At 42.3% G+C, this 25,441-nt stretch overlaps 1 protein-coding gene across 13 annotated transcripts in view; it reads right to left on the bottom strand.

Moving 5' to 3' along the window:
- Positions 1 to 25,441, bottom strand: part of PITPNM2 (phosphatidylinositol transfer protein membrane associated 2) — a 195,296-nt gene that overhangs the window by 30,771 nt on the left and 139,084 nt on the right. For 7 of the 13 annotated variants that reach the window (XM_050924411.1, XM_050924398.1, XM_050924406.1 and 4 more), the window contains 10 exons: positions 22,795 to 22,890; positions 16,333 to 16,434; positions 15,225 to 15,295; positions 12,555 to 12,799; positions 11,848 to 12,037; positions 10,756 to 10,875; positions 9,753 to 9,964; positions 4,110 to 4,285; positions 3,474 to 3,644; positions 2,229 to 2,378 (listed from right to left, as the gene is read on the bottom strand). In XM_050924411.1, the coding sequence (XP_050780368.1) occupies positions 2,229 to 2,378; positions 3,474 to 3,644; positions 4,110 to 4,285; positions 9,753 to 9,964; positions 10,756 to 10,875; positions 11,848 to 12,037; positions 12,555 to 12,799; positions 15,225 to 15,295; positions 16,333 to 16,434; positions 22,795 to 22,890 (1,533 nt within the window). Of the gene's footprint in view, positions 1 to 2,228; positions 2,379 to 3,473; positions 3,645 to 4,109; positions 4,286 to 9,752; positions 9,965 to 10,755; positions 10,876 to 11,847; positions 12,038 to 12,554; positions 12,800 to 12,888; positions 12,968 to 15,224; positions 15,296 to 16,332; positions 16,435 to 22,794; positions 22,891 to 25,441 lie in introns of those variants that run through there. The other 6 variants (XM_050924404.1, XM_050924405.1, XM_050924408.1 and 3 more) reach the window with 2 other exon arrangements.

The raw sequence follows: 25,441 nt of genomic DNA, 5'->3' as shown, positions 1-25,441 counted from the left end.
TGCAAATTAAACCTTAGGCTGTTCAATACAGGACCTCGTTTACTCACACAAACGACTGGGAGACTCACTGCATTACAATTCGCTCAGTATAAATGACTAACATTTTGCACAAAGTTTTAAAAAAGGATAATGCGGCAACAAAAGGTCATACGTTCATTTCACTTGACAGGTGCGATTTAGTTCTAAACAAGATAACTTTAACTGTGTGCTAAGGCCAATGTTTTCAAACTGGGGAGCCTAAAGTTAGATGCATAAGTAACTATAATGGGAGAAGTAGGTGACAAGCTCCTTGGAAAATCAGGCCACTTATTTAGGTCTCTAGATATAGATTTAGGGCCATTTGACTATGCTGGCCTAAATGCACTTTGTGTGGTAAAGATTTGATAGTGTGTTTTGTTTGAGTAACGAAGACTTAGAAACAGGAGATCTCACACTGTAGCACCACCTCTGCTAGTAGAGCTTTGCTGAGAAGTTGTGTGAAGTTGCCTTTGTGTGTGTGAATTAGAGTGTGTAGATCAATGCAGTGTGAACAAGCAAAGTTCTAATGTAGTTCCAAAGTGAGCAAGGGATGGGGAGAGAGGAAAATCCTCTCTCCTTCCAACTCTGGGCTGTGGAGCTTTAATACATATTCAAATGCCGCAACTCTTCATTTTAAGACTTATTTTTCAGTGCATTTAGTAATTGCTTCCCACCAAATGACCAGCATCGGGCTATCTAATACATCAGTGGCATTGAGTTAAATTCCTGGGGTGTAAGGGTTGCATGCCATCAGGAAACAGGCTGTTTCAATGCAGCCCGGTACCCTGCAAAGGAATACATAGGCTGCATTGTGGTGTTGAAGCAAAGAGCTCTTCAGCAGTTAAAACAAAAAATTGGGGTGGCATTTTAAATGCTCAGCATTGACCTAACTCTGCTCCCACTGAAGTCAGTGGCCAATGCTGAGTGCTTTGGAAAATCCCATCCTTATTTTCAAAAGCAACAGAAAAAGAGGCTGAAGCGCCGTTTTATTATTCCTGAAAATTCATCTGCAGTCCCATTGGTAGAGTCAGATATGGGCACAACTAGGCCACATGACACTCTTGAGACGATGGGGGATGGGAGAAGAGTTTTTTGTATGGGTAGTCAGCTAACACGGGATGAAGGCTAAGTGAAGTGCATTAGTGAAGTGGAAAGCGATAGTGGGCAATACTGTAGTGTCCTTTCCCCCGCCCTTCCTAGAGAACACTGGGGGAGAGAATCTCAAAAGGCACAAATGGCAATGGGGCACCTAACATCCATCTGCAGCTTTGAAAATCTCTCCCTGTGTCATCTTCTATCCAACCAATGAAAGGTGCTGCTGTTCCAAAATTACCACTCAGCACAATGGGGTTACTCAGACCAATAAGAACTGACTGACATGAGTAAGGGCTGCAGGAGCAGGCTCTCCAGGGGGCATATTTAAAAGGGGTGGGAAGAGTAACAAAAAAGACAGGAGAAAATAAATAAAGTTGAAAGTTTCATTAACTTGCAGCTGTGGTATCAGCTGTAATCGAGAAAAATATAGCCATGCAGCATTTTTGACAGCAACAAAAACCAAACTTGTTTTTAAAGCAGCAATTATTAGAGAAATCAAATTAAAAAAAGACTCCTTTGGGTCCTGAAAGCTTTGTCCACTGTGTTTAGATGATGCAAAATTAGTGTCTAAATATAAGCTGTGCACCTTTGGGCACGTGACAATATCTGGTCACTTTCTGGTACAGGCATACAATATAGCGTATGTTAGTTATTCTGTAGTTATGTGCTGACTGCAGTGGCAAACTTTGTGTAGTGCAAGCAAAACCCAGGTGGTCAGTTTCAATGGCAGATTCTGTACACTGCATAAACTGTAACAGCAGGGCAGGCCTCAAGCAAAAGCTAAGGAAGTATGGGGCCCGCAGCTTTCGGCCACTCGATGCCTCTCCAGTAGCTCGACCAGAGGAAAAGCAAACTCATTGTCTGGCTCCAATCTCCCCTTCCAGCATTAGCAGCAGAAGGGGAGACCACTCACAGCTCAGTTTCCACACACACACCCCCAGCCCCCATCAGTGGCTTGTTGGGCCCAAGAATACATGGTTATGCAGGTACTTCACTTGTCATATTCAAGTACACAGTGCAAAGCTTTCAGCCCCATGAGGTGGAAGACCATTCTCCAAGGAGCACCCCAAGTACACAACACAACGCAAGACACTAGAAAAGGGTAGGTTACACACACTCAGCAAAAACGGCATTTTTATTGGAAACATCTTGCCAATTCAGAACTGGAACAGGGATACTGGTTTCCATGAAGCTGTCCTGGCGCTGGAGAGCAACCAATGGGCTGGTTTCCACAAGGAGGATAGGATTGTTCTGGACTGTCTCAACTAGAAGCAAATGGGGAAGAAAACAGAAGGACAAGAACAACCAACATGTGGCCACAAACTGTAAAACATACAAACAACTACAATCAAACACTTGCAACTACAGTTCAGGGTCTTCTATAAAGGACCAACCTTCAATTAGAAGAATTGAAGCCAATACAGATGGTCTTCCAAATAAGCCTAAATTCAGTGCATTACTAGTTAAAACAGTTATAATGTCAGAAGAAAGCACAGGAATGGCAATTTTACAACAAAAGAAAAGGAAATCCTCCAATGTAGCTTTTCAAAATGATCACTGATCATCATTTTACAGTACATATAATGGAATCTTCTTAAAGTGAGAAAATTATTCCCCAAAACAAGTGGAGATTTACTTACTAAGATTTTAAATTTTCACACTGAGATGCACTGTAATAATCAGGGACTTGCATTTGATTTCACTATGAATGGAGTTCATTATAGACAAGTTTGTTAGGCTGAAAGAGATCTTCAACTGCTGGCTTACATACGGGTAGATTACAAGAACTGAAAATGGGCTCTCTGAGCACGGCTCCCTTATTTGAGCCATTTGCATGAGCAAAATATGCAGCAGCAGTTCAACAGAATGTGCCGTGCATAGCTAATGGTATTTGGGCACCCAGTCCCCTCAGCTTGCTTCACTCATATGGATTGTGTGCAACAAAGCAAACTGCATCCCTTACGTGGCTTTGCTCTGCTCCCTCCCAGTCCTCATCGACCCCCTGAAAGATCAAGTCCCTAAATCTCAGCCTAGCTGATCATGTGTTCCGTTCCTATGAAATGGTTCCAATCCCAAGCACTGCCTAGGATGTAAAATGGAGAACAACATACAGAGTACATTGCATATTGACTCAAAGCAACTTCTGGGTTTTATTTAATAAATGACAACAATGGCATTTGGGATGTGAGGCGTTGAATTTGTAAAGAAAAATCCACTTGCCTGGAAACTTTTTGAAGAAGCTAAACACTATGAGGCCAATCCTGTGCACTTCACATTGTTAAAACACCCCCGACCTCAGCGTCTGTGCCGAGAGCACAGTCTTTGGGCCACAGGCAGATAACAGATAAAAACTGACGTACCCAGAAGAGTAGAACTGCCGTCACCTAATGGGAACCTCTGGTAGCGTGGAATATTGAAGGGAGGCAACACATGGAATCTCTTTTCCAAAAGGGGCTCCAGGCGTGAGGCAGATGGGTCTGCAGGATGGAACAGGTTATAGACTTGTTGGCAGGCTGGCCTCAGCTGAAAGACTAAGGAGAAAAGGAGGGGAAAAAAGAAACTCCCAAGTATTACAAAGTTATTTGTGAGGCTCGTATAAATCTATTTAAAAGGTGATTTACTAGTTGGAAAATACAGCATGAGGGGAAAAAAAGCCCTTTAATAGCGCTTACTTCCATCACACTGCAGTTGTAAGTCAAGCAGGACAACTGATGTTTCTTTGGAACATACTTTACTAAATAGTTTTTTGCTGCATATGTTTAGATTTTTATTGTCTAGGGCTAAATGACAAAAAATGTGTAATCAATATTAATAGGAGTAGCCAGTACTAACTTGTATGGTGGAACAACACATATATAATTTAGTTTCACAATATGTTCTACAGTTCATCTTATCCAAGTTACTGGATTTGTTCTTTGCAAGTCTGAAAGCTTTTTGTAGTAGAAGGTATTTAAAATGCCCAGTAAGTGGAACCACTGGTGCATGCCAAAACCTACTGTCAAGAGCTGGGATGACGGTTTTTCTCAATGCAAGGACCAGGCCCAAGGGAGACCCAAACAGGAAGAAATCAGTGATCTCAAATTCAAATTTTCCAAGGTTTCCTCCATCCAACATTGTGGAGCTACTCGATCGTCTGGATCCTGGGTCATTTCTCAGAACACTAGAATGTAAACTAAAACAACAAATAATTTCAGAAATCAGAACAGGGTCAAAAGCCAAAATTTTGTTCACAAGGGTGTGGGTTTTTGTTTTTTTTAAAGAAAAAATGAACACAGATTGTACTGTGGCTAATGGTGTAGATAATTCTTCTTACTTTAAGAAAGGAAATGTATCCATTAATCAGCGGTGCCTCTACATGCTAGTGAGAGACCCTATCAAAGCAGAGTTCCCTTGTTTCACTGATATGATCCAGCCCATAAATTCAAGCACCAAGTGAGCTACAATCTCTAAGATTCCTGTCCCCACTCCTCCAATCTCTAATACGCTCTTTGTGGATTTGAGTCAAATGCTGGCTGCCGCTGCTGAAGTAGAAATTTGCATGCTAGCAAGAGCAAACAAAAATTACTATAGTACCATGCACAAGGCAGCATTTACAATAAATGTTAACTTAACTCCCAGTACATGTATTGTTAATACTGTCTCTCTTCTTGTCAACATAATTCTTTTCATCATTTTTTTCTTTTCATCACTCTATTTCTCAGTGCCACGGAAAGCAATGAGCTGTGCTTACCCATTTCTTCTTCAAGGAAGTGGGACAAATGTTAGGGGATTACAAAGAAAAGAAAAAAGAAAATGGGAGGGGAAAGAGAACAAGAAAGATCAAAATCTGCAAGAGGGTTTCCTACATTCTTGTGCACTGACTTCACGCCACAGAGTTTTCTAACAGCATAAGCTTATATAAAAACCTATACACATTTATACCCCATATACTATGGCGGTGATTTCAGTGTGATGAACTGAGCAAACCATGTGATAAACTGCATTTATCATGCACCAGCAATAACCTCCCCTGCATTCTGCACAGTAATCCATGTGTGTCTTGACTACTCACATTTTAAACTCCCCTCTTGCCCCATCCTGAGTAACTTCAGAAAGCTTCAATTAAAAAATATAAAGCCTGCCCCTAATTTGTTTCTCTTCCCCTTCTAAAGGGTCTCATTTCCTTACAAAATTCAATGGGTCTGAAGTGCAGGGTGGCAATATGCAGATTTATAGGTCAAGTATAAAGTCCAATATTCCTGGAACTCCACCAGGGTTAGAAACACAAGCTGTCTTACATGGGTGAGCTGGGGATCACTCCAGCTTCCAACAGGACAGAGTGCTTGTTTTTATTCTACAGCTGGTCGGTTGTGAGATATCAGAGGCTAAACATCACAATGTATGGATCAGAAAGAAGTTATTTTAGGGAAGGAAGAGGGTTGGTTTTTATTTCAGACTCTAGGAGTCTGAGTCTGAATTGTAATTTTCCAAGGCCTGCAGAGTTAGACCAAGACAATTTGGCTGTATTTAAAGCTCTCTGTAACATAGTTGAAAGAATTTTCCTATAAAATATGGAGGATAAATGAATTACATGGCAGCTTGGTTTGACAGAAAAGTTCTACTGGCCTGGAGTCAGGGCTAACTCCAAATGACACTGCCCTTCCCGGCTCTGGGGCAGAGTTCTAGAGGGGGTCACTGCAATTTGCCCTAGCTCTAGGCATGAAGTGCTCATTCATTAGGGGCCCTTCTGAAAGCGTAGTGGCTGCCAGGCTGTGCAGTGAAGTCCTGCTACGGCTGCTGTCTTGGAGCCCCCAGTGGAACATGGCTGTGTGCACTGTGCCGACTGGGATACTGGAGCAGCTGCCCTTGCATGCATCCTTCATCTGGGAAGGCCAGTCTGACAAACGAACAGCTGCGAATGACACACACACAGCTGGGAAAAAGGTAAATTGGTTTCACTCTGATTTTATTTTCTCATTGAGCCTCCACTGGCTGCCAATCTAGACAGACGCTAATAAAACCTTTGCACCGTACCACACTGTCATGTATTTTCTGTAATGTCTTTCTCTATGTCTAGAGTTAGAGAAGAAACTAACAACGAGAGCAAGTTATGATGCTTGCTTATAATGTGCACACAAATCATTGAGAAAGTCAAAACAGTGGCATCAAGACGGTGAACAGCAATGATAGCTAAAGTGTGCCTGCTTCCCTTCCTGTGACATGAACAATGCTCCAAGAGGTCACGCTGCTAGAACGCATGATGTTAGCGTGCATGTGCAAAAGAACAATCCTTTGGTAAAAGTAGAACCATTTTGGCTGTCAGGGCTACAACACATTGGTCTTACATGTAACTAAGTCAACTTGACAAGCAACAAGTTCACCCTTTTAGAGAAGAACCAGTCCATTAGCTTGATTCAAATGAATACACAAAATAACAGATGGCACATATATCAGATGTATTATGGCAGGAACGGATTTTCTAGATGGGTTTCAACTTCTGTTACATTCCAAGTACCTTCCTTCAGCCTCCCTCAGGTTGGATATGGGGGAGAGAAAACACACTCTAATAAGCCATTTGGTACAGTTTTTTCTCATTTTAGTGAATATGCAACAGCCCTTTTGGGAATCAAAGGAAATGAGATCTGAGGGGGAATCAGAATCCATCATGCCCAAAGCAATCCACATGGTTCTGCTTTTCCTTTAGAATGCTACAGCTGCAGTGATTAGACAGGATCAAATTGGGTTTAGTAGCAAGTCGATTAATTGACAATATAAAACCAACACAACCAGAAATATTGTAGCTGTGCAGAAGGATTGAATTTAAAAATAAAAGAGTGGTCGTCTCACCGGATGATGCTCTGACTTTGCTGGGCATTGTCCCAAAGCAGTGGATAAGTCTAACATGTGAATGAAAATTAATCTGTCTTTGGCATGTGTTAAAGTCTGCACTGGGCACTGATGGAAAGCTCGCCATATGCCAGGCTGCCTGAATGACACACATTTGCTGTGCTCATTAGGAAAACGCGTCTCTCTCCTGCCAAGATCTCTCCATTAATCCATGTAACCATATTACATCATGTCTTGGTTTTCAAAGCAAAAATTCATACTAGTGATAAAGTTATGTAGTGATAGGAGATCGTACTGGTTACCCTGCTGTTCATTAATCAATCATCAGAAGCAGAGTGTAATGTAACAATAATGTAACACGGTTATATGCAATCAGACAGGGGTAAACGCAATGGCCCTGCCAGTATCCCTAGCTCACTCCGGGCCACCACCAATTTTACAAGGTAAAAGCTGCTTGCCAGATACCAAATAAGGGTATCTTCCTTGGTTCACTCCAGGATACAGCCCTCTCTGGCTTCTAGAGCAAGCAAGGAGGAGAAAGCAATATGTTTTGATTTGACCAGCATTTGCCTAACACGGGAGGTTGCCTTGCTAAGCTACGACAAGAGACTGATTGTCTTTTATTAGCCTGCTGGAAAGAGCTTATTGGTTTTCCTAAATGCAGCCATCTTTTTTAATATAGCGGTTCCATGCCCCAATACCATTCACTTTCTTATCTTCCCTTTTGTATAAATCCTTCAGTAAAGTGCCCCTGACAGGTGTGTAGACTCCAAGCCCTTAAGCTGGAATGGAAAGAAGACTTTAGCAGGTGCAGGAGAATGAGGCTTGGAGTTGCATATAGGGTTCATCGCTTGTCAGGCAATGAAAGGGAAGGATCAGTAGAAAATATCTAGAACTCTCCTAATTCCACAAGCTGATGGAAATGCAGCACTGAAGACATAAGCGTCCTGCTTCAAAGACGCGCTCCTTGAACAGTATCTAAGTGGTAACAGGACCTTCCTCTAGGAAAGCAATTCAGTTAATAATAAATTAAGTGATTTTCTAGAGAACCATTTAAAAAGTTCAGTATTACGCTACGTAAGGGCCTCAATATATGTAAGAAACTGAAACAGACTTTTGATGTAACTGAATAGTCTCCATGCTTAGTAAAGGGTACACATTCATTTGGAGGAGGGGATTAACAGGGCAGAGGCAACTTTGGCTGCCTGTGCTGGCAATACAGTAAATATACAACACATGCCTCTGGCTGAGCCTATGCACGGGGAGATTCAGGAGGGTGTTATGAAAGAGATTTCCCAAAAGGGAAAATTCAGGCTGAAGAGCAAGAACAAAAACCTCCCTCAGAGCACTCTGTTAGAGTTGGGAGCAGTATGCCAAGGGAAGGGATGGGGAGACCCAAAGCTTTCAACACTTAAATCTAATGCTGTGCTCAGTCTAGTAACCTGTCGAAGACACTCCTGCACTAACTGGGGACGTGCTGGATGGGAACTAATTGGTGTCTTCCATCTCTAATGCCTAGGATTCTGTTCTTTTAGGATCCACAATCATCTCATTTCCTCTCCCAGGGTTCCACTGTGCCCCTGGCAGAGCCCTGAGGATCCCTCAGCTCCCTGCTTGACATGCAAGGCCCTGGGCTGCTCCCACTCAGCTCCAGGCAAGGCAGCTTGGCTTTGGAATCACCCTTCAGAGCGAGTCAATGCTGCTCCTTAAACAGAGTCAGAGTCAGGATTGGACAAAGCTGAGTAATTCTGGGGACCGTAGTGCTGCACCTTCAGCATCCCAAACCCCGTGGCCTGGGAGCAAGGGACTACTGCTCTGGAGTTGTGTCTCCAGAATAGCAGCAAAGGGCCCTAGGAACCCAGGAAGGGCCAGGGTTGGCATTCATATCCAGACTCAAAATATCCCAATGTTTAGGGATGCTCATAACAGATGGCTCGGGCCCATCTCTCCGACCAACAGGCCAGCCAGGTCAGGATCAATTTTGATAGATCCCTAAACTTAAAATGCCATTTGCCTCTAAGTCCTCCTGTCTCATCCTCAGCTGCACTAGTTACATACTTACTCTGCTGCAGTAACATGGCAATAAAACCAATACCAACCTCTTGCTACTTTTATGCGGTTGTTTTCCCCCCACTGTAACATGGGTGCAGCGCAGCAGCAGCTCATGGTTAATTTTGTCCCAACAATCACTGTCATAACCTTAGTCCCAGATTTGGACCTTAGCGTCCAAAATATGGGGGTTAGCATGAAAACCTCCAAGCCCTACTGGCTTCTGGATTCTGTCTATCCTCCCACCGCTCCCACCATGTCATAACCTTAGTCCCAGATTTGGACCTTAGCGTCCAAAATATGGGGGTTAGCATGAAAACCTCCAAGCTTAGTTACCCGCTTGGACCTGGTACTTGCTGCCACCACCCAAAAAATTAGAGTGTTTTGGGGCACTCTGGTCCCTCTGAAAAACCTTCCCTGGGGACCCCAAGACCCAAATCCCTTGAGTCTCACAACAAAGGGAAATAATCCTTTTTCCCTCTTGCTACTTTTATGCAGTTGTTTTCCCCCAACTGTAACATGGGTGCAGCGCAGCAGCAGCTCATGGTTAATTTTGTCCCAACAATCACATGGTACTGTACAATGCTGCTGGTAATTCCTCTGTAAAGCTCACACTTGTCAAAGGAATCTGAACACCTTTGATGTTCTTCAATAATTTTCCTCAACCTTGCCATCCCCAGGATTACAAAACAACATTAAAACTGCACACGGGTGTCTCTCTTGCCCCCGGGGATTCCTGACTCATTGTTCCTTTGAAACCTTACCTTGAAAGGAATGCCTGATGTTGCTTTATTGTGTCCATTTCGTAGGTTGATGAATCACTCCTTTTTCGGGGCAGCTGCTTCTTTGGATCCTCTCCGTTGCTCCGAGGAATATCAATGTTGCTTCTGCTGAGGTGTCTGCTGGCCTCCAGGTTGGAGCCACTGGAACAATAACTATTGTTCACAATTATTCCAGGAGACAGGAGGTCAGTGTCCTAGGATTTGAAGTACACAGGCATCAGGCAGCAAGTCAGAAGTGCAACCACATTAGACTCTCCCTCTTCAAAGAACCGCACTGCCTCCTCATTTGTTCCAGTTCAAATCTACCTAATCTCTCCATTTCCTAACACACCTACCCTATCTAAGTGCACTCTGGGAATTTTTCTACTTTACCTACCTCGGAGCACAACTGAAAAGCTTAAAAAGGGCACTAACAACTAACACTGCCTGGGAGAATAGGTGGTTTAATGGTCCTGAGCAAGATTACTCAGAACATCCTTGTCTGTAATGAATTTTCACTTGACAAATATACTTAAAAAAAACAACCTAGCTTCATACGGGATTTCTGGTATTCAAACCTAAAACAAAAACAACATTTCTATAGCCACTAGGCGGGTGTATAATACAAAACAATACAACACAGCAGGGTTGGGCAAAGCCTACTCCAAAAGTAGGGACACAAGCACACACCCCAGTGTGCATACACCCTCCATTAAACTGGAAAACGGAGCTTTGTTCTTTCTGATGAAAGCCCGAAATAAATTAGAAACAGTCCATGTTTTCTAAAAGACATTCTTATGCTTTGACAAGAAGGTTAGCAGTGGTGACTGTTGCTGATATTAGGGCATGACAGAGTCCTAACCAGTCCTCCATAGTGCCTATGACTGGAGGTAGAATTGCGAAGGATTAAAGGTGGAACCCTCCCTTCTGCCTGGAGCTAGGGGCGGACAGGTAAGTTCTGTGGCCAACAGGGTTATCCTGAGTGGTTTCTAGTAGGCTACATTACCTGCACACTCACAATACTCCCTCGTCGGCTGCTGTTTTGGCTCTCAGACACAGTCTGATTGCTGTAACATAAGGCATCAAATCCCAGGATTCCTCCTACGCAGTCCCCTACCAAACATACCTGAAAAAGCAAGCAGAGATGGAAAAAAACCCCAAATGATCCCCCTCACTTTGAATTCACAGAAATACTAGCTAAAGGAATAAAGCATCTAAGCCCAGAAAATGGGGAACACGAGATCCTTCATGTATTTATCAGCATCACCACTTAATCAGATAATATCTGCCTAGGAGCTCTCGCTAGCCCAAGCAGCTATGGAATTATTGACCATCATGTGTCCAATGGGTGAGTTCTGGGTCAGCAGTTCCTCTATACCAGGCTGTGAGGTACCTTGGAAGGTTTTCAGCTCTGGAGCAGATCTGGCTTGAGGCAGGATCTGAGATAATTTCTTCCCATATGGGAGGTCATGAAATCCGTGATTATAAAAGGTGGGGAGAGGCAGAAGCACTTGTGATACATGGTGAGGAAGGACAGTCCGGAGGTTAAGGCACCACCGTGTGTTTCAGGAGGCCCAGATTCAGTTCCCTTCTCACAAATTTCCTGTGCAACCTTGGGCAAAGTCACTTAGCCTCTCGGTGCCTCAGTTTCTTGTCTGGAGACTGCAGCACTCCAGTGGGGACAAGAGCACTGCCCTACTTCCTGGGGCATTGTGAGGATAAATACGTTAAAGATTGTGAGGGTCTCAGATGTTACAGTAATGGGGGCCAGGAGTACCTAAAATAGATCAAGAGCATTTCTTACACCTCATTTGGAGAGCTACATCACACCTTTGGTGTCTTTTGTTTAAACTTCACATTTTTACAGCTACATTTCTGAGCTCAAATTTGCATTTTCTTCTTATAGAAATTCATCTCCAATAAGAACAGTGTCATATAAGGGAAAATCTTTATCTTAAAAACAAAACAAAAAGCCCAAGAAAACATTTTCATAAATTAGCCCAGCCTTGTCCAACTTTTCCAACTCTTCCAAGAGATTCAGAGGGAAATGGCCTTGTCTGCTTTTCATTTTATTGTTCTAAAACAGCAGCTTACTCACCTGGCCAGTAAATGATGTGCCTTCTTGTGATTTAATGAACTCGCCGTAGGCTTGATTGGCTCTCAAAATCACCGTGGCTACTGCCTCCTGATATTGTGGGGATGATGTTGCTAGCAGAGGAAGTGCAGCAAGTGGAATGTGATCCTGACTATTGGAGAGGCATCCTTCATCATAACTGTAAGGGCTGAGGCTGAATATAGGAGAGGAGATGAAAGAGACAGAGGCATGCGTTATGAGTTCATCATTTGCAGCCAGCACAATCAATGTTTCAGATCATAAAAAAAATCTCCAAGTACAAAAGCTGTGTGTTCTCTTGCTGGTAGAAATGCTCTAGGGCTGGGGAAAAACACACTTCTTTCCCCCTTAAACCTAAATCTTCAGAGAACACACACAGTCAGAATGACCTTTGGACAATAACTCTGAAAATTCAAGTTTAAGTACTTATCTGATTAGTTTGAGTAAATCAATCACAGAACTCAAGCTGCACTGCTATTGTATTCATTACAGCCATGTATGAAATTGAGGCTGGAAGGCTTGCTAGTTAATTAATAAAGTGCGCTCTCAAAGTGTGTGAATAGCTCTCATCAATATTGAGCATCCTCAACAAGGACAGAGCATACCCCATAGTGTTGATTATAGATGCACTACAACAGAGAGTAGAATTTTACAAATGTGCCCCTCTCCAAGATAAAGGAGCACTAACTTACTTGGATACCAGTGAAAAGGCTTCTGAGCAGATGGCTGGGCAAGGGACTAGCTTGACTGCAATGTGTCCAAGAGCAGCTGGGTAATGTACCCTCATTACTGTATCAAACACTGTGGTGATAGTATTGACATCTCCTTGTTTTGAATTCTGGTCACCACTTCCTGTATCCAGGATGTTTCCTCCATGTAGTACCAAGATTAGGACGTGGATTTTGCTTGGCTGCATGGATGGCTGCACTGATTCATCCTAAGAAGAAATTAAACAAAATACAGTGGAAGTACTTGTTTCCCCCAAGCCGTTGGCATTTGCCCCAACAACACTATGTTTATTTAGTACCTTCTATTCCACAGCCCTTCACAATGTACTTAGAACACTGCCCTGACATACAGGCACCTCCAGGGGACAGGCCAATTCCTACCCAATAGAAACAAAACATATATATTGTCCACACAACTGTAACTGGTGCACTTCAAGATACGCAGTGGTGGAGAAATGGTTTATTTCAAGCGTAAGAAGGAATCCTGTAGTGAGGGTATCTTTAAAGAAACTTGACTCTTTCTTCCTGAAATGCCTGAGAGGTAATCCTGATACCCCAAAAGCATGTGCAAAAATATCCATTTTAACCTGTATCATATTATTAAAGATCTAGATAATAACTAGTGTCACTGACTCCTTCACTGCATTTTACCAGGTCAAAACATTCAACATATATTTAAGGTGTCATCATATAATTTTAGTAAAAACACTGTGGGAGTCCTGCTCTAATTCTTTCTCCTAACACTTTATCCCTGTATGGCAGTGTTTCCCAAACTTGGGATGCTGCTTGTGTAGGGAAAGCCCCTGAAGGACCGGGCCAGTTTGTTTACCTGCCGTGTCCGCAGGTCTGGTCGATCGCGGCTCCCACTGGCCGTGGTTCATGCTCCAGGCCAATGGGAGCTGCTGGAAGTGGTGTGGGCCGAGGGACGTACTGGCTGCCGCTTCCAGCAGCTCCCATTGGCCTGGAGCAGCAAACCGCAGCCAGTGGGAGTCGCGATCGGCTGGACCTGCGGACGTGGCAGATAAACAAACCGGCCCGGCCCACCAGGGGCTTTCCCTACACAAGTGGCGTCCCAAGTTTGGGAAACACTGCTGTATGGTAACGAAGGCTACATTCCAAATCTTCTTAGGTTAACCCAAACATCAGCTCTTTGAACATTTTTCTTCTTAGAATGCAATGTCATTTTTTATCATGAATGTTGTGCTCATGAAAAGGTGCCAGACTCACAGTTCTGTAAAGTAACTCAAGTCCTAATTTTTCCTAGCACAAGTAATAGCAGTGTAAACTCTTCCCCACATCTACCCAGTATCAGAGGAACCAAGGTCTATGGATGATGTGTCTATCTGTAACATGGGGGTAGTGATATTCACCCAACTCAACAGTGAGTTTGAGATTCATACATTTTAGTGATAGAAGGAACCATTCTGATCATCTAGCCTGACCTCCTGTACAACACAGGCCAGAGAATTTCATACAACAGATCCTGTGCCAAGCCCATAACTTCTGGTTGAGCTGTGCAACCTTTTAGAAATACATCCAGACTATATTTAAAGACTTCAAGAAATGGAATTTCTAGTTAGAATTTGTCTATGGATGGAATGCTGTATAAGAGCTAAGTATTATTGTTATTATTATTATTAGTTTCTAACTTACACCACCACTTACACTTTCATTCACTTTGGCCCACTGTGTCTGTAAAGTGGATTCTTGTCTGGAAGTACATGACTAAACGCATGGGAGGAGCAGTTATACCAGGTCAGTATTGATTTTACTTTCAGTAATAAATATTTTATGTGTGTAGTTCTTCCCCATGTAGTTCTGAGATGCCATGAATCACCCAGAGGCTTATCAGCAGTCACCTGTAGGCTCCTTTCCTGTCAAGTTCAATGACTCCTGCTCGTAAAGGTAAGGTAAGGGGTGGAGAGGGCTATTTGGATTCTTTAATCCAATCAAGTCCTAGAAAATGACTTCAAGACACATTTCTTGAAATACAACTACTCTTGGATAATTGAGACTTGTTAAACTTGTAAAATAAAAACACGGCTCCTCCCCATAAGGAACAATTCACAGAATTTAGAAAGGCTCTATTACACCCTCACTCTATTTGTTTTCCACCTCATTTCTGCGCATGTTAATTTTGGAACAAAACTAGAGGGTGTTTGGTGGGGAGTGGGAAGGATTTGTCCATAACATGATTTGATCTTGCATGTCTCTAGAGGGAGGAATAAAAATCCCTGCCCCACTTTGTGCTACAACGAAAGATGAGTCTGAACCACAAAGAGCTCACAATGTCCCTGAACATAAGGGCTGCTGGTATGTGGTGCTCAGATTTGGACCCCTCTCTGTAACCAAGTTGGAAAATTCAGCTACTTCTGAATATGTTTGCTGCTAGGTTGGTTCAAGGGTACATCATTTGCCCTTTCAGCTTTGTCGTTTTTTATGTGTGGTTAACAATATTCTATAGGTAGGTACCTTAGTGAAGTAACTGTGTAAGCACGGTCATGAACTAGCTCCATGACACAGAGATGCCACAGGGGTCACATAAAAAATGAAGTGCACTATTTACTCCATCACTTCACCAGCTACATTCTCTAAACAAACGGGATTTTAATTTGATGCAATTTAAGTGTTTACCTCTATGATGCTTAGCCTTTCCACACTGGAACCAACATGGTACTCTGTTGATGTTTCATGATACAAGTCATCTGGAATTAAAGAAGTTTCTAATGTAAGCACAGCCAGAATCCATTTTATACAGCAGCTATATAAATGATGGTTCTCTGTTTTATCCACATCAGGATCCACCTCCCACCTAGCCAGCGATATGGGAAAGATGGGGTATGTGTGATCCCAACACTTTTTGGTCATTTCCCACCTTGAGAACCCACGAACTACACCATCATTAAATGTCCTAATAGTTCTCTCTCTTTTAACATGAAGGTTTTTCTAAAGGACATCCAGCTGTAGACCTGAGGATGCAGCCCATATTTTAAAAAAGGGGCCCAATTCAGATTTGGTGTGAGCAGGTAGGAGCTCACTGAAGGAAATGGAATTGCAAATTGCTAACAACATTCTGAATTTGGCCATATGTCTCTTCATCAAGGAGATAACTGTACTTTTCCAGCAACTAAAGAGCAGTAGTGGGAGAGACCCTTGCACAGCTGTTAAAACAATCAACTACACAGGAGCACGGAAGAGGCTGTTTGAACTCTAACAAGGGAATGGGGTTTGACCTGCTCCTCCATGCGTGGATTTACTTGAATCAGTCTAACCTGATGAGTCAATTTCCTTTCAGCACTTCAAAACGGCTTAGAGAGGAAGATGTTATCAGATGAGGAGGATACAGGTGAGAAGGCTAAACCTCCTAACAGAAACCCCTCTTGTATGAGGAGGGAGCAAGGAAGAAGAAGGGATTAAAAAGTCTGAGGAATGTATGGGTGATTTAAGACTGCACCAGAGCATTTAATCATTTTATCAGATAATTCCTTTTGTTATAGTAAGAAATCAAACTGAAATGGAACGTAAGAGATTTTGAGACACAAAATCTCCCTATTCCTAACCCCTGCTTGGACACTGACTCTCTCTGGGGCCTTGGGCAAGTCACTTCTCTCTGCCTCAGTTTGTCCAGCTGTAAAATGGGGGTAACAAATTGTATCCTCCTTAGCAGCTGGTCAGGACAATTAAATTAAGTGACTGTAAAAAAAATGCTACGTACAGTGTGAAGTAAAAAGAAATAAATTACCCTGGACATCACATTCAGAGCTTCCAATTTTATCCATGAGATCATTGGAACTCCATTTGGTGATTTCTTTTGGGAACATCTCTTCATTGTCGGATAAGCCCTCTTTAAAGACAGAAAAAATATTTGTATGATACACTTGTACACGTGTGTATGCACACACACACACTACATGCAGTATGTCTATAAATAAAAGTATACCTTTATTAATGCTGTGTGACCTCATTGCAATTTGAGGCAAGATAATGGTTAAACGTGGTGTTTGTATAATCAACTAGTAGCTGAAAGCTCATGCCGTCACTTGGGTGTGGCAGTTGGGCCACAAAATCCGCCAGCTGTGCAGTCTCCCTCACGCAACCAATAAAATTGGCACATGCAAATTAACTGCAGAATAAGGCTGGTCACTGATTGAATTACCTCTGGCATCACAATGGTCAAGGCATAGATACATGTACTGTAGTTGTACGACTCACAGGTAGACTTTGTAAAGTCAAAATTGCTGAAGACTTAAACATTGGATGGTAACAGATCACAAATCCCAGTGATGATTGAACCTGGTGTTATTCTAAACAAAAAGAGTTCTCAATCCTTCTTGTAGCTGTCTCCATCGGTTCACGCTGACTCAATAGACCTTCTAGGCTTCAGAGCAACACACAGAGTGTGACAATCCTGGAATCTTATGCAGACACCAGCTCTCAGGACAGTGAGAGCAAAATGCATTTTAAATATAAAAGAAAAGCTGTTTAAGTTAATCAACAGAGTATACAAGTAATCTGTGTATAACTCTGAAATGTGTATAAATAGCTTTAAATTCATGTTAGCTGTTAGAATCCCAGTTTTGTGTTTTCCTTGACACATTTTCTGTCCTAAACTATATTGTAAACGCTGCTGTATGATTTTAAACAGCCTCACCGATTTACCCCTAGTACTTCAGACCTACCTCCTTCTGTCCAAACTAAAACCTTGGCTTGTTTCTCCGACATCTCCTTGTGGATGTCTAGCCACCAGCTCTAGTTCAACATGGCTAAAACAGAGCTCCTGATCGCCCTCTCCCCAGCCATCCTTGCTATCTCCCTTCTCAATCACTATGGACAACACCATCACACTGACTGTCACTCATGCTACAATGGGCACCATATTCAACTTGGACCTCTCTCTAGCTCCTCATATCCAGGGTGTGTCTAAATCTTGCCAATTTTTCCTGCATAACATCTCTAAGACACAGACTTTCTTAGCTATCCACACAGCTAACTCTTTCATACAAGCCTTCACCATCTCAAGTCTTGAATACTGCAACATCCCTCTCTCTGGCAAACACAATCTTGCCCCCCTCTTATCCACTGAGAATGCTGCTGCAAACAGTTTTCTTAGCCCTTGTTTTGACCACGTCAGCCTTCTCTTTGCATCCCTCCACTGGCTCCCCCTTGTCTGCTGCATCAAACAATCTCTAGTCTTCACTTTCAAGGCCCTTGATGGCCTATCCTCTCTCAGCCTACCACTCCTCTCTCACTGTCAGGATGTTGACTCTCATCTCCAATCAGCCCATGATACCATTGGTTACGTTTTCTAACACGTGCTTTCGTGCTTTCTCCCACGCCTCTGCTCAAGCTCAGGAGGAGCTCCCAATAAACATCCACAAAACTGATTATCATCCACTGAAACTCTCCTTTGCCATGATGCCTACAAAAACAACCTGAGGAGAGCTGGTGGGCTGAGACCACTGCCCATCATGCTGACTGACACAGACTCATTGGGTATGTTTACACAGACCAAATAAAGCTCATGCCAGCAAGTCTCAGAGCCCAGGTCAGCTGACTTGGTCTCATGGGGCTCACACTGTGGGGCTAAAGATAGCGGTGTAGACGCTCAGGCGGGAGCCCAGGCTCTGAGACCCTCCCCCTCACTGGGTTTCAGAGCCTGGGCACCAGCCCAAGCCAGAATGTCTACACTGTTATTTTTAGCCCTGTAAGCCCAAGTCAGGTGACCCAGGCTCGGAGGAGACTGGCTGAAGTAGCTTTTTTTTTTTTTTTTTGGACCGTAGGGTAGTCATACCCACTGTTTCCTTGTGCTCCCTCCCTGTCTGTATCCATCTAGTGTCTCTTATCTTACACTAATATGGTTAGCACTTTCGCGCAGGGACCATATTTTTTGTTCTGTTTGTACCAAATGTAATACCATGGGACTCCTAGCCCAGGAGTAGGGCTCCTACGTGCTACAATAACACAAATAATAAATAACAAACAAGCACCATAATCCACTTCAGGAGTTGCTGCATTTCAGGAGTGGGTGACGTGATCCCTACATTTGCCGCACGTATCTCCCAGAGGACTTAGGACTCTAAGCTGCCTTGTTTGTCTAGCTCTGAGATCTCTGGATTAAAGGGTGCTAAGTATCATTACTGTTAGCACCACAAGTACCTGAAAGGACTAAAGCGAACCTAATTCCCAATGCTATTCTGGGTATTAATAAATTTGAATAAATCTAAGCCTGAACCTGGGAAGAGTAGCAAGACAGCCACTTTGCACAGGCTTTCCACTTTATACTGACCATAGGCTAGAAATCCTGGGCACTAGGCCTAGTCTATACTAGAAGGGATTTGCCAGGACAGCTATATTGGCAAACTCACCTAGAGTATACATAGCTTATACGGGTAAAAGAGTGCTTTTGCCGGTATAGCTTATACCATTGAATGAAATAAGCTATACAGGTAAAGCATTTTTTTGCTGGTATAACTACATCTATACTAGGGCTTTACCGATACAAACACGTTGTTAAAGAATTACACCATTGCCAACATTACTGTACTGGCAAAAGTTTAATGTGTAGACCTGCCCGATGGTGCCACTCTGTTCTCTAGATTCTAAGCACATGAGCTAAAGGAGGGAATGATGCAATGGCTCCTCATTCCTGGACACGGGCTTGGATGCAATTTTAAGCTGGGTAAAGTGCGCTCTAATGGTATGGTGATAGGCTCTATAAATGTTTGATGTATGTAAAGACAACATCATAGTTTGCTCAGAACTCTGAGCTCATGTCTTAGTAAGTGAAAAATTCTTTCAAATCACATTTGAAAAATGCCAAGTATGGCAAACAAATAGACTTAACTGTATAACACCCCTATTGACACACCTGCCTGATCATTAGCCAGGAAGTTAAGCAATTTTTTTCTTTTTTCAGTTTTGAGACTTGGAAGCTGGAGCATATTAAATATTTGTTTCTCCTACACTGATGAGTGGGACTTAGTAAAAACCCACCAGCAAAATCTGCTCTATTAAAAATATTTTTAATTCTCAAATGGAAATGTATGAAAGACTATTGGATTTGCGGTGTACCAATTATCTTCCTATGAGCTATCAACATTATTCAGTCAAGCACAACTATCTGCAGGGATAGATTTAATTAAACACAGTTATTAAGTGAGCTCATTAGTATTTCTTGTCCAGACTCAAGAGACATAGCAGCAAAGCAAATCTATCCTGGAAGAGCATTAGAAGCTGTGTTACCAGAAAGTGTGCAACATTCTGCCTCATACAACTTTCACCTTCATTAAATTATTATTTGTTAAGCATAATGAGCTCGTCAGATGATAGGCACTATATCAGTATCATTATTCTAAAACTCTTCTTTCAGCTAACAAAGCCCCCTCCTTATAGGCTGCCCACAGTCAGAGGTCAATTCTTTAGCAGACCATCTCTGATTTCTGGGCACTCTTCTCTCTGACACTGAAGAGAAACCAATGAATGACCCCTCAAATCTGCACATAAAACACTGCTTTTGTTCAGCTTTTATGTAATCCTGATTTGAAAATCATATTTATCATTGAAGGTTAATTGTGTTTTAATTGTATTTATAGTTCCATGCTTAGCGATTTTTTTTCCCGAAGAGGTAAATTTAACTGAGTTCTAAACATAAAAATGACTGCAATTTCAGCTGTCTCCAAGATGTAAAACCTATAATCTTCAGATTCACAGGCTTAAAGTTCTCTCTTTTTTTTGTTGCTTTACAACTACTAATAAGATCATTAGTTGCAAGGTTCTTTGGATCAGGAACAAAAAGATTTTGAAACACTATTCTTTTCAGGAAATCTGATAAACAGCTAAGAGCTATATAAAGGTTGAATGCACTGCTGCGCAAAGCCTGCTTATTTTTAGTGCTTTTAATAACACCTCAGCCATAAAAGATAGCGACCTGGAAATGGTCATGTCAACATGCCATATAATTCTTCAAACCCCAATAAAACTTGAGATGATCTGATTTCACTGCACAGAGAGAATGTACAAACAGGTAACATCACATGATACCTCTGCCAATGGAAATACACCAGAGAAATTGTGTGTGTCAGACAGAGAACAAAAAGGGAGAGATTAAATTCAAAGCTTCTCCAGCAACTTAATCTAAATATTGAACTCATTTCTTTGAGAGGTTTAATTATAGGTCTTACTGCTGCTTTAGTGATCACCAAATATGATATTACTCCTATTATTTATTACTGTATAGATATTACTGTATTTTTAACTCTCCTTACCAGAACATGCCAGTGACTGAGAACACGTGGAAAGTCTAACAAGATAAAAATCTTTATAGGCTCAGATTACATTCCCTATTCAGCAAGGAAATCTGAATGTATACTGGAAGCACTCATGAGGAGCTGAATTCATCATTGACTCATACCCCAATCGACACTTAGTTTCCATGGTACTGGCCCAGCAAGCCTCTCTCACAGTATTCACTGTAAGAAACACTCATTCCATATTCACAAATCCAATGCAGTTGGCATCTAATGAGAGAGCCGTCTGGTCTGCAATAAAGGGTGTAGCAGATTGTCACTACCCAAGAAAATCGAGTAGTCTTAATATGCATTGTCGAGAACATCGATTTGTGAAGGAAAAAACCAATCAAATTAAGCACATTTCAACCTAGACTGAATAGGATGCAGTCAAAGCAGATTAGGGAGGAATTTTTCCATTGGCAGCAGATGAGCTAGATGATTTAAGCAGATGTTGTCCATCTCTAGAGTCTGTTAGTCAGTGATTAAAAGGTAAAATGCATGGTGGATAGCTATGTTTGTTTAGATCAGGGGTTCTCAAACTGGGGGTTGGGACCCCTCGGGGTCATGAGGTTATTACATGGGAGGTTGTGAACTGTCAGCCTCCACCCCGAGCTCCGCTTTGCCTCCAGCATTTATCATGGTGTTAAATATATTAAAAAGGTGTTTTTAATTTATAGGGGGGGGGTGTCGCACTCAGAGGCTTGCTTTGTGAAAGGGATCACCAGTAAAAAAAGTTTGAGAACCACTGGTTTAGATGACTCACTTGTATTCATATGTTTATATTGCTATGGTAAAGCCTTGAGGTACAGTTGTTACAGGAGTTATATAAGTTAATAAATAAAGACACATAAAATAAGTTAGCCCTGGCTGATGGGCCAGTGACACTTAGGGCTTCAACCCCGAGCCAACTTGTACTCAAAGCAGCCCCTTAACCTGCACAAACCTGCAGTCTTACTCTACAGCAGCATGCTACTTCCCACAAGAAAACATTGGAAGGAAAGCCTGAGAATCTGGGGCATATTCGTAATACTTGATATCAAAACTTTTCTGGAGTACATCACTTCAGCTGTACTACTTGCTATGGTCAATCACGAATGAAATACTATTTACAAAATGGTACCAGCAACTCCATTTGCCAGCTCCAGCAGTGCAAGTTAGCCAGCTTGTTAGATGACCATTGAAAGGCTGTTTGGAGAAGGGTGTCTTGGAAGTTAGTGCTTTGTACCAGTGCTGAGCTCACTGTCAGTGTTCAAATATATACTGAATAAATAAGTAAAATAAACAATACGAGTCCTGTAGAGCAGAGCATCTTCCTTTTAGATACACACAGCAAACATGAAAATATGTGGAGAGAGCTATAGCACATTAAAACACTTCAGGAATTCTTACAGAAAAAAAAACCTTTCAGTGCTCGTGAACTCTGACATCTCCCTTCATTCCTTTTTGCATTTCTTCGTGCAGGCATACAAGATGTTAATAAGGACTCTTACTAAAGACAGACTAGGGTCTCTTCTTACTCAGGTAGGACTCTACTCGTCATGAGCATTACCACTTGGCTATTTGAAAACAATCTGTCATGCTGAACAAGAAATATTCAGAGTTATATCCACAGCTTGTGTAGAGAATTGCAGAATTTTACCCAGGTGCATTCGCACCAAAAAAATACCAAAGTTCCATATGTTAAAAGAACTCAAGATCATTTCATGTTAAAAAATAATCAGACAGATTACATTCAACTTGAAATAGTGCCCAGCTGAATGAAACAGTCTGCTAGGTGCTGCTCTGAATTACATTAATGCTGCATAAAACCCTTGATTAGAAAACAATATAGTTTCAAGCAAGGCAGGTGCTCCACCCTTCCCAACTCCACCCTTTAAGAAGATAAAACAACCGATCACCATTTTGGTTCCACATACCATGTGCATCAAAGAATTCATCATCTGAGCTGTCGTCTGAATCTCTGGCAATGCTCTGCATCCTCCACTCGGATATACTATGGCGGGAGGGGCTTGCTGGAAAAAACAAAAAAAAAGGCGTATGCGGAAAGCTACATAAACAAGGCAGAGTGTTCCTGACATGGTCTTTGCTACAGGAACATAGTCGTGTGCACCTTGTGAAAATCTATCACTGCAGCAATAGATTAAGGCACAATATTCCAGTGATGCTGGTGTGATGTCAATGTACCACTTTACAAGTCCTGTTTGCTTACTGTGGTTATAACCTGCCCGCAAGCTGCCACATTAAAGCAAGCTGTTTGTATCACTCTTATGCTATTTTGAACAGTAGCTATTTATAACCATTAGTAGGATGTGTAAAATCATTTTGTTTTTAAAGTTTGCAATTAAAAAGGAAACAATCTGGTTTGTAAGCCTTCTTCTCGACTGTAACAGCACACAATCCGTGCTACAGCTTCCACTAACTTTCAGATGGGAAACTACCTGGAACAGTATGGAGAGAAATGATCTGTTTTCTGGAAGGAAATTGCTTCCATACCAATTGCAACAGAGATCTATTTACACTTTAACTGAGGTGATTTAAATAAAATGCTATCAAACTATTTTTATGGAAGGTCTCAGTGTGCACTATGGACAGATTTACACTAATACAGTGAGAACAAGAGTACATGACAACTCCTTCAGTAGCTGTTTGCCCTCCTTTTCTTACATCTACTTGATTCCTTTCATTTTCCATTTAAAAGTTCATTGTGCTAAGTAAACCTTTTGTGGCATTAGCTTTCAAAATACAATTCAGAAACTAGCTACTGTGAACTCTTTTTAGCTGAGCTCTTCACAGGATGCTAAGTCAGCTAAAGTGAAAATCATACACAAAGACGCAAGAGAGATTGGTTCTCTCTCTCTCAGTTTCACTCATGATTGTGGTGCACCCATCAATGTTACAGAACAGGGAGCACACACAAAGTACCTGTAGCAGCAGCATTCTAATGTAACACAGTAGGGTTAAAATTTTCATCTAGCATACAAAGACCATCGAATGGCTCATGTTATTGCAATGGCTGTATGAAAACTATTTATTCCATTGCTGTAACAGGGTTAAATATGTGAGTCAGATTCTTAAGATTCTAATTTTACCTCCTAATTGTCATGTGGAAAGACCACTGTGACCCTGAGCAGAGGCAGTTAATTACAGCTTAGTTGGTTCTGTAGCCCCCGATTATCCCACCATCCACCCCTCTGGGAATAGCGAGCAGTGTGATTGGCATAGCTGAGCTAAATCACAGTGGAATGACGTCAAATGCACTCGCATGCTAGTTTCTAAAAATAGAGCACGTAATAATATATGGGATGGTGACAAGAGCCCCAGTCACACCAGGGGTTTTGCTTAGGCAGTGTAAAACGGATCAAGTCTGCATACAGAGAGACAGAGTTACTTTCTTGTCAAAGGTAGCTGTAAATCCAGACAGCTCTTCGCATTTATCTATGTGAATATGCTGCCATTTCTTAAACCTAGCATGAAAGAGGATTAAAATATCTGCATGATGTATTTCCCAGCTCATTGCAATTCACTCCTTTCATCAGTTTTTTCCAGTAAAATCCATGCCAATCTGAAGTTTAAAAATCATGCTTTGCTACCGGTGAAAACCTTTATGTGAAATCCTGAGAGGTGCTGCAGAACTGCAATTTCCATTGGCCAAGTCTACATCAGGAGAGATAGCTAACAAGAGATGTCTCTGTCACTGTAAAATACCAGCATAGCCAAGGCAAGTGGTAGTTTTATCTCCAGGTTAAGTGTGTAGCAAGTGAAGAGAAGGTTACTCATCTTGTCCAGTAATGGAGGTTCTTTGAGATGGTTGTCCCTGTGGGTGCTCCACTTCACGTGTTTTGGTGCCCTGCGCTTCTAATCAGAGATTTTTAGTAGCAGTGCCCTGGTTGGCTGCGCATGCAGCAGGGGTCTTGCACCACTCCGAGCGGTTACCCCTGTGTGCGCAGCCAAATGTCCCCCCAGTTCCTTCTCCACCCTAAAGGATCAATGTGAAACTCTGAAGGGGAGGGGCAGTGGAGCACCCACAGGGACAACCATCTCGAAGAATCTGCTTGTCCCGGCACCAGGTACAGAACCGTTTCCACTTGTGCATGCATGTCTTTCATGTGGTCATCTGCCAGCTGTTCAGTAGTATGTCCTGTACTTCCTCGGAACAGTCTGTCTCAAGTCCTGTCATCCACAGATCAGCCAGGCCTCGAGATGGAGTATTGAAATGTTGGGGTGATGAAGGCATCCTGTGTCAGCAAATAAGGCACAAGGAAAAGGGTTCATGGTGGTGTCACGGCCATTTGTTTCAGGTATGGGAACCACATTTGTCTGGGCCATGCTGGTGCAATGAGGATGACTCTGGATTTGTCTTGTTTGATCTTGTGAAGGATACGGCTCAAAAGAGGGATTGCGGGGAAGGCAATCTATTGTGGAGCTTTCTATTTCACAAGAAAGGCGTTGCCCAGAGAGTCGTGTCCCAACTCGGCCCGGGAACAGTACTGCGGGCACATGGCATTGTGGGCCATTGCGAAAAGATCTATTGAGGGGAATCCCCATTGTCTGAATATAGTTTTT

This window comes from Gopherus flavomarginatus, chromosome 15 (assembly GCF_025201925.1).
Source record: "Gopherus flavomarginatus isolate rGopFla2 chromosome 15, rGopFla2.mat.asm, whole genome shotgun sequence".
In the NCBI taxonomy this organism is placed as follows: domain Eukaryota; kingdom Metazoa; phylum Chordata; order Testudines; family Testudinidae; genus Gopherus; species Gopherus flavomarginatus.
Note: the sequence above shows the minus strand (reverse complement) of the source record. Positions and strands in the feature narration are given on the sequence as shown.